Source organism: Ursus maritimus, unplaced genomic scaffold, assembly GCF_017311325.1.
Source record: "Ursus maritimus isolate PB19 unplaced genomic scaffold, ASM1731132v1 scaffold_7, whole genome shotgun sequence".
Lineage (NCBI taxonomy): Eukaryota > Metazoa > Chordata > Mammalia > Carnivora > Ursidae > Ursus > Ursus maritimus.
The window spans coordinates 25,479,195-25,488,529 of NW_024426885.1; the positions used below are offsets into that span (position 1 = coordinate 25,479,195).

General features: G+C 41.4%; 1 protein-coding gene across 4 annotated transcripts in view; it reads left to right on the top strand.

Moving 5' to 3' along the window:
* The window catches only part of NT5C2 (5'-nucleotidase, cytosolic II), an 89,431-nt gene extending 80,553 nt beyond the window's left edge, over positions 1-8,878 (top strand). For all 4 annotated transcript variants that reach the window (XM_040623911.1, XM_040623912.1, XM_040623914.1 and 1 more), the window contains 9 exons: positions 1,311-1,394; positions 2,406-2,447; positions 3,509-3,616; positions 3,891-3,957; positions 4,783-4,953; positions 6,266-6,317; positions 6,426-6,486; positions 6,615-6,791; positions 7,447-8,878. In XM_040623911.1, coding sequence (XP_040479845.1) covers positions 1,311-1,394; positions 2,406-2,447; positions 3,509-3,616; positions 3,891-3,957; positions 4,783-4,953; positions 6,266-6,317; positions 6,426-6,486; positions 6,615-6,791; positions 7,447-7,683 — 999 coding nt within the window. In that variant the 3' untranslated portion in view covers positions 7,684-8,878. The remainder of the gene's footprint in view (positions 1-1,310; positions 1,395-2,405; positions 2,448-3,508; positions 3,617-3,890; positions 3,958-4,782; positions 4,954-6,265; positions 6,318-6,425; positions 6,487-6,614; positions 6,792-7,446) is intronic.
* The last annotated feature ends 457 nt before the right edge of the window (positions 8,879-9,335 follow it).

Genomic DNA, 9,335 nt, shown 5'->3' on the forward strand with positions numbered 1-9,335 from the left:
TTTATTTTATTTTATTTTATTTTATTTTATTTTATTTTATTTTATTTTATAGTTGTTAAAATATTTGTCAGCGAGAAGGCGCACAGGCAGGGGGCGTGGCAAGCAAGGGGAGAAGCAGGCTCCCCGCTGAGCAAGGAGCCCGATGCAGGACTTGATCCCAGGACTCTGGGATCATGACCTGAGCCAAAGGCAGATGCTTAATGGACTGAGCTACCTAGGAGTCCCTGGAATTATTTTAAAATAAAAAGGAAACATACATAGCTCCAAGATGAGATACGACTTCCTTTTCTCACAGAGTAATAGAATATAGTATTTTTTCGAAGTACTTTGGTACAGATTTCTTATTGTTTTTAGTCTTTGTACCTCCTGTTTCCACCCCCACTTCCACTCTTGTTGTTACGAGAGAATACTGAGGGGTTCAGGAGGTCCAGGAGAATTTGAGTGAAGAACAACCTGTTTACTGTGAGAGAAGGAAAAGCTGCTTTTCCTTCTGGTGACGTCAGGAGTTAGAATTTCCTCATGTATCTGGAGATGGGTCTGGGCATTTCTAGGTTGCATCCTGCACGGTGTTTTATAAAACAAAAGTATATTTGGTGAAGCCATATCTTATACTCTCCATGTAGAGTATTTTGCTGGTGATGTTTAAAATCGTCTCCTCCTGGGGCCCCTGGGTGGCTCAGTTAAGTGCTGACTCTTGAGTTCGGCTCAGGTCATGATCTGGGGTCGTGGGATGGAGCTCGGATGAGCCTGCTTGTCCCTCTCCCTCTGCTTCTGCTTGTGCATGCGTTCTCTACCATAAATAAAATATTTAAAATCAGCTTTTCCTGACCTTTTACGTACCTCATACAGTCTGAGATTACAAAGTAATTTAAACTCTTTCCTGAGGCAGACATGAGGAAGGTAGAGATGTTTTTATTTCTAAAAAATTTTTTAAGGTTTTTGGAGTTTTGTTTGTTTTGGTAATCTCTACACCCAACGTGGGACTCAGACTCACAACCCTGAGATCAAGAGTCTTGTGCTCCACTGTCAACGAGGTATCCCGAGGTGTTTTTAATAAGCATATTGAATAAGCATATCATCTATATGTATAATTTTATAAATAAAACTATCCATTATATATACCATGTATATTATATATATTAATACTTAATTCATGCATAGTGATAATGTGGTCTTTTAAATGTAAAATTCTGAAACTAACCAGCCCTTAGAGGACATCCCCTATTCTTATTCCAGTGGACAAAAGTCCAAGTGTAAATGAGTATATATTTGTGTTTTAGTGTTACATTCATCATCATATTGCATTGCAGGGAAAACTGCCTTTGCTTTTGAGCCGAATGAAGGAAGTAGGGAAAGTGTTTCTTGCCACCAACAGTGACTATAAATATACAGATGTAAGTGCTTAATATTCATATTTGTCTATACAGAGGAATTATTTTGGCCTAAAGAACTGCGAAGATAATGAAGACTGTATTTTGTTAAGTGAGGGTAGTTTTTTGCCATTTCAGAAATTTGGAGAGCAGAGTGAAAAAAATATCTATGGCATAAGGGCTACATCAGAGTGGTTCTTAGATTTTTCTCAATATTTCATTTGACTATTTTCCCTGATTACAGTTGGCTACTTGAAGGTTTTAATTTGGAGGTTAAAACATTTGTGCTGATTAAAATGGCTTCTATATCTCTTTAGTGCATCATTTATATAAACTTGAGAAGTCACACATTTATTGCACAAGTATAAATGCCCTCCCTGCTGTTGGGAGCCAGACAGCAGTAGATGGTTTGACTCTTAGCCATCAAAATGTACTACCTTATAACTTAGAAATTTTTTTGCCATGATTAAAGTATATAGAAAGCCGATTTAACTCCTTGGCCTCATCTTACTTTTGCTAAGACAGTTACAAGTTTATAGTACTAGCAAGCAGCTCAGCGCTCCCCAATTCTCTTTATGTAAAATCTTGATTTAGAAATGTGATCTGGAGTAAGCAGTCTTACAAGCCAACAAATCTAACGGTTCGTGGGCTTGGTTAATCTAGGAACAGTAGTTGGGAGGCCAAGGTTTATTATTCCCATGTGAATCATTAGTTTTCTAGATGCCCTTACCTCAGACACCATTCCAAATGTATGTTCCAGTCCTCTAGGAGAATTTGGGTAAGGGTATATGGATGAAGGGTGCAAATATGTCCCAGAAGAAGCCTATGTCCTACTGAGAATGTCAGCTTTTATTTGATGAAGCATTAATTTCTGGCTTTAGCAGTCATGATTTCATAAACTTAGAGGAAACAAGAATGTGATGAAACCTATATTGAAAAAGATGTGTCTTATGAAAAACCTGGGTTTGATTTTTTTTTAGGTCTTTTGCAAAAATAGTATATGAACCTTACGTTGGATTTTTTTTTTTTTTCCAGAAAATTATGACTTACCTGTTTGATTTCCCACATGGCCCCAAGGTACCACATGTAACTTAATAGACCATTGCTTTTCGTAATAATGAGTGCATTTAGTCATCCTGGAATATTGAGATAAGGGAATTGTCAGAATTCATCTAGAAATCTTCATTAACATTGGAAGTAATGCAGGAGCTAGTATAGTTTAACATTGCTAGAGTTTTGAAAACTAACTAGACAGAAATAAAAGGTATTTGTGTTTAGTGTGATGGGATCTGGTAAGTTTGTGTGGCGAAGATAGGAATTTTCTGGTTGAGGAAGATCTGTGATTAAAAGAAACAGAAAATATATATATTCTTGACAACTTCTGGAATCTGCTTAGTTATTGCTGAGTGCTGTGCCAAGAGAACTGTTAGCTTTGCTATTTAGCAGAGAAGTCTTCATTCCTGCAGTAAGACTACACTTAGATTTAGGGAATACTCATTGCAACTTAGTCACATACTTGTGAGATTTTAGTAGTGGGTTTGAGTAAATATCCATAAGTCTGTTTTGAGATCGCCCAGAAGCACAGCAGGCATTGCTCTCCAGCTTGACTTTACAAGTTGAATACCATGGTTTCAGGATGGAAATAGTGGGCATAACTTCTAGGTTAGCGCTGTGACAAGCCTGCTGTGTGAGCCAAAGGCTGATGTGAACCTAGAGCCATTATTCTGAGAACATAACCAATGAAATTTGCTAGTAATAGTTCCATGTTAGTGTGTATACTTCAGTTCTAATGCTGATCTGCCTCTTTTCTTAATCTGTCTCCTGAGTATTGATTTGCATCTCTCCTTGGCTCCTTTTTTGCCTCTGTTAGCCCATTTCAGAGTGTGAGCACACTTTCCTTCATATGTTAAGTTGCTGTGAAATTAGACAAAATGATTTAAAATGTGTAAATTTATGTTTTTACCTTGTCTGCTTCCAAAAGAATGTGACTTATAAGACGACACAATGTTTTTAACAAAATAGTGGGATCTTTTGGGTATACTTAATATGTCTACATTCCTTGCATCTGAGTGAGATTAAGCATTAGTGCCTCAAGGTTAGGAGTGATGTTTTGGCTTTTGCTTTCTCATCTTCATCAGCCTGGGAGTTCGCATCGACCATGGCAGTCCTACTTTGACCTGATCTTGGTGGATGCGCGGAAGCCCCTCTTCTTTGGAGAAGGCACAGTGCTGCGTCAGGTGGATACTGTAAGTCGAGAGGATGATCTGTCTGGTAGCTCGTGTTCTTATTTCTCCTTTCCCCACTCTTACTCCTCCCAAGGAAACAGGTATTTTTAACTTACTGGCCATAGCTTTTTTAAAAAAATTTAATCTAAGTTTTAAACATCTTGAGATAGCCACATAAATCCAAAAGAATATAATTCAAAAGTGCCGTTCATTTAGCTGCCTGTCCAAATCGCATTTTGGTTGGCAATTGCGATTGAACAGTAAATATTACAAAGTCCATCTTCTTTCCTCACAGAAGACTGGCAAGCTGAAAATTGGTACCTACACAGGCCCCTTACAGCATGGCATTGTCTACTCAGGAGGTAAGTCACAGATTTCACCTTGCTTTGGTGTCCTCCTGGCATAGTGCCACTTATACTCTTTATTATTCTGAAGATACTGTCTACTGGAGGTGAACGCTTCCGTCACCTACTAATGCAATAGGAGTCAGGGAGAATGGGTTTGAGAAGTTGTTAGTATGACCTATTGAGTTTTGTGGGTTTTTTTTTTTTAAGATTTGAGAGAGAAAGCGTGTACACATAGGGCAGGGGCAGAGGGAGCAGCAGATGCCCCGCTGAGCAGGATGCCTGATGGGGGCTCCATCCCAGGACCCTGAGATCATGACCTGAGCCAAAGGCAGACATTTAACCCACTGTACCACTCAAGGCGCCCTGACTTAATGAATCTTTGATTTTCCTAAAAGGATCAGTTTTTCCTCATCCTTTTACCTATTTGAGGCGGTTCTCAAAGGGATCCTCAGGGAGCCTTTATGGACACAGATATGCAGATTATGTTGCAGTGAGAAACAACTGAACAAAGCCACATTGTCAGATCTGTGATGAGAAATGGTGGTGGTACTTTTGGAGGGTTAGATTCACTAATGCTGAGACGTGGTTTTGTTGCTCTTGGATTTGGCCATCAGGAGCTCTGGTTAGCACAGCGGAGCTGAAGGCCTTGCCTTAGAGGCAATAAAAGGAATGATGAAAGGAAAACAGTGGTGGGTCTTTAAGAAAGGTGAGCCCTTTACCTAGTCTGTTCCTTGTGTAAGAATAAAATTAGTACAGTATTTAATGGTGATGGTACCTAGAATGATGGTTTTTTAACAGGGAGACATTTTTGTTTTCCCATTGTTCATTTCACCATTTCAGGTTCATCAGATACAGTCTGTGACCTGTTGGGAGCCAAGGGCAAGGACATTTTGTATATCGGAGATCACATTTTTGGAGACATTTTAAAATCAAAGAAACGGCAAGGGTGGCGAACTTTCTTGGTGATTCCTGAACTTGCACAGGAGCTGCATGTCTGGACCGATAAGAGTGGTAAGGAGCCATTACAATCTTTATATGCTAAGGGCCAGCTAGGAATCAGTCTTCTTTAATGAGCTCATTACTTTGTATGTGCGGAGAAAGGGGCAGAGGTAGTCCCAAGGTATTTGGATACTTCCCTCTAGCCAGGTATGGTATAGAACTCCAGAATTTCAGGAAATAGGGGAGGTTATCTTGTTCGGCCTTCTTGAATTCCTTCCCAGTTAAGCCCAGAATGTTGCTATCTTGAGTTCTATTATTGTAGGAACTAAACTGTGAATTCCACTTTCCTCTGTTGTCCCATATTTTCCAACCACACATACTAGTTCCAGTCTCTCTGCCACGAGCCTGTATCTGTAGTTTGGTGGCATTGATGGCTCAGAGTAGTAATACGTCTTTTTTTTTTTCCTGCTTTTCAGAAAATGAGACCAAATGGTATTCTCTGAACTGTATGCTGAATTGAGCTGTAGTTCTAGTTAGGTAAAGATGTTTGACATGTAAGTTCTCCAGCTAGTCCTTGCTAGCATCAGGCACAGCACGGGGAAAGGTACTGCCTCGGGTACTTACTCCAGCCCTACTACTTAATGCCCTTAGAAGTTACTAGGACACCCTGTGCTTTAGTTTCCTCAGATGTGAAAATGAGGCTAATACCTACTTCACTGAGACTTAACTGAGGTGTAATGTGTGTTTATAGAGGATGCAAGTAACAGCCTTTCTCAGCCACTGTTCTTCATCTGAACCACCAAACAGAGAAATTGATTTGCATGATTTTTCAGTTCTCCCAAAAATGATAAAATTTGTTGTATGTAATAGATCCATTAGGGCTTTATTCTCTTTGGGGAACCAGGTTGAGAAGGACTGGAACACCTCAAAAGCATGCAACAGACACTGCCTGTTGCTTGTCCTTAGTGGGATTTTCTGACTAGCTTTTCATCCCCATTTGCAACTTTCTACCTAGGAAATTCTGTAGACTAGTTGATTCGGCTCTAGTTCCTGGACTTGTGACTCCAGACACCTCACCTACTCTTCATTCTCTGATCTGAAGATGATCTGAAAACAACTGTTAACAGTTGTTTGCTGACCCACCGGAGATGGCACATGAATTAGCACTTTGTAAGCTCAGAGTCCGCATCCATTTGGAAAGGAGAGTTGTAGCCAGCGGTGTTGAAATAGGAGGAAAGGCATAAAGAAGAAATCAAGGCTTTCCTCTGCTGCCAGATCCCGAAGAGGGCAGGAGAGGAAGTCATTTTGAACACGCACCTGTACCCTTACTTGTCAGTCCTGTCTGCAGCCTTTAAAACATTTTTCTTTTCTTTCCAAACTTCAGCACTTTTTGAAGAGCTTCAGAGCTTGGATATTTTCTTGGCTGAACTCTACAAGTAAGTTTCTGCATTTCTTCCCTAAAAGCCCTCTACCGCTTTGGGAATCACCTAGGTGTAGGGATGTCTTTTCTAGAGATTTTCAGTGGTGTTTTCTTTCGTCTCCAGGCATCTTGACAGCAGCAGCAACGAGCGCCCAGACATTAGTTCCATCCAGAGGCGTATTAAGGTATCCAAATGGGATTTGGGAGAAAACTTGGAAGATCAAGTTTTGTTTTTTATATTTCTTCTATTATACAGGGCTTGGCACATAGCCAGCACTCAGTAAATATTTGAATTCAATCTTTTCTGTTTTAGAAAGTAACTCATGACATGGACATGTGCTATGGGATGATGGGAAGCCTGTTTCGCAGTGGCTCCCGGCAGACCCTCTTTGCCAGTCAGGTGATGCGATATGCTGATCTCTATGCAGCATCTTTCATCAACCTGCTGTATTATCCGTTCAGCTACCTCTTCAGAGCTGCCCATGTCTTGGTGAGTTAATACAGTCTTAGGCTAGTATTTACAATTAAGATACACTTTTAAGGCTGAGATCTGCAACCAGGTTTGTGGGGTGGCACAGGAGTTTGGGGGTTTTGTTTTTTTAATGTTTTCAGATTTTATTTGTCAGAGCATAAGCAGAGGGAGAAGCAGGACTCTGGGATCATGACCTGAGCCGAAGGCAGATGCTTAACCCAGCTGAGCCCGGGTCCTTTCTTTGTACTGTGCAAGAGCTCATGAGCAGGTTACATGGTTGCACAAAGGGATCTCTGAGAAAGTAGCATCCAGATCGAATGTTGTAGGGTGGTATAACTTTACTCAGAAGTGTATTAAAAGTTTGAGTAGTGAAGACTTTCCTCTTTTGTTAGCATTTATATAAAAACTGTTTTTCTCTTATTTAGTGCTGATCTATATAGTTCAGGACTTTTTTTTCCTGTGAATCTTTCTCCCCCATCTTTCTAGTTTCCGGCTGTAATGATCTGGACAGTTTTAAGGGTTGAAGAAGAGAGGAAAAATACAGTTCTAGAAGATGTTTTAGTATCTAAATTGGCTGGGCCTCTGCACAGCCAGCTAACAAGCAGGAGAAGGGGTTAGGATTTAGGAAACTATTTGACTCCACCTGCTTTCTGAACCTCTGACCTTGTTCTAGATGCCTCATGAATCCACGGTGGAGCATACACACGTAGATATCAACGAGATGGAATCCCCTCTTGCCACCCGGAATCGCACATCGGTTGACTTCAAAGATACCGACTACAAGCGACACCAGCTGACCCGGTCGATTAGTGAAATTAAACCCCCCAACCTCTTCCCACTGGCCCCCCAGGAAATTACACACTGCCATGATGAAGATGATGATGAAGAGGAGGAAGAGGAAGAAGAATAAGGAGGAAAACCAAAACTGAGCACCCATTACACAAGCCTGGCAGGACTCACAGGAGCAAAGGATGGGTTCTAGCGGTGGGTGGGGGAACCCCGTCAAAGGTATATCTGGAAAGTTTCTGAAGACTTTAAAATATTCTAATCATAGAGAGATACTTTTTAGTTTTGTTTGCACTCTTTGCAGATGGTTCAAATTGTAATGGAGTCTGTACTAAAGAAAAGTAAGGGTGAAGCCGGGCTGACCTGCATGCAGATGGCACCATCGTGGCTGTGACACTGTTTCCTTGTCTTGTTTCATCCTCAGTATGTACTGGAGACACCCGAGGTGGTGAAGAGTCTCAGAGTGGAGTAAGGGTGCTGGGAAGAGGTCCAAAAATGATGTTATGTTACAAATTGTGCTCTTACTCCAAAATCCATCCTGAAATTTTCAGTGCATTACACAGTATTGTATATCAGTGGAGAAATATATTGTTTCCATTATCAAATGTAGTCTTCTGTTAAGGTCAAGATTCCTTTTATAAGCTTTGAAGTGTCCTCCGTGCCTCTGGGCAGACTGGGGGCTTCAGCGGCCTTGCACAAGTATCGGGTTTGCTGTAGGGCTGGAAGGCACTGCAGTGAGTGATTCTGTTTTGAGGTACAAGTTTTCAGCTCTTCTTACATTTTTTTTGATAGCAGAAATGCTTGTTATCAGAAAGTCTTTTTCTCATCTGGGATCAACCTATAGAATTTAGCTGCAAGAGGAAGAAAGCGCAAGCCCCATGAAAAGAAAAGGAGGAACCACCTCCTTCCATTAGAGCATAACTGAGTGAATTCTGTAGTGTGGGCCAGTGTGGCTCGTGCTACCCAGAGTTGCAGTCTTCTCTTTCCACTAGGGTGGACAGCTGGAGTTCAGAGCCAAGCTGTAGAAGATGGGAAGAGGGCTCTGTAAGTCAGAACCGTACTGGAGCAGAGGGCACGATCAGTGTGAGTGAATTCCGAATCCTAAGAGCAGTCACTTGTTTTGAACAGGACTGGACCGTCACTGTGTACTTTCGGGTCTCGGACGGCCTCCCAGGCACAGTCCGAGTGGCCGCGGCAGTTCCTGCAGTAGTGTAGACCTGTACTTTACCCTTCGTCTACTCCTTCCGTTCTCACTGGTGAACACAGAGGGTAGATTAGCGGCTCTAGAATTCAATAAAGTATAATATTTCTAATCCTGACTTGGACCCCTTCCTGTAGCATAACTGTAATAACGGTTGGTCTTCAGGTGGGTGTAGGTTTGGCTAGTGACATCAGTTTGACGTTCTTGTAAAGGAAATGCAGTCTGGCATGACTAATAGTTACAGTACCTAAAGGGCCTCACAACTTTCACGGGAAGTTTGTTGGTACAGGACTATGAGGTAAGGCTTTTTAAAAATGATTTTATAGGAAGGGAACACAGTTCAGTAACATAGCTAAGACCATGTTACCTCATCACTTTCAGTATATATGGGCTTTACATTAAGTTAAACATTCTAACTGGTATCCCTTAGGAATATATTGCTACTTTAATCAGGTTACTGGGGCACCTGGGTGGCTTAGTCAGCTGAGTGGCTGCCTCTTGATTTCGGCTCAGATCACGGTATTGAGCGCCACGCTCAGCAGAGAGTCCTCTTGAGTCTTTCCCTCTGCCCCTCC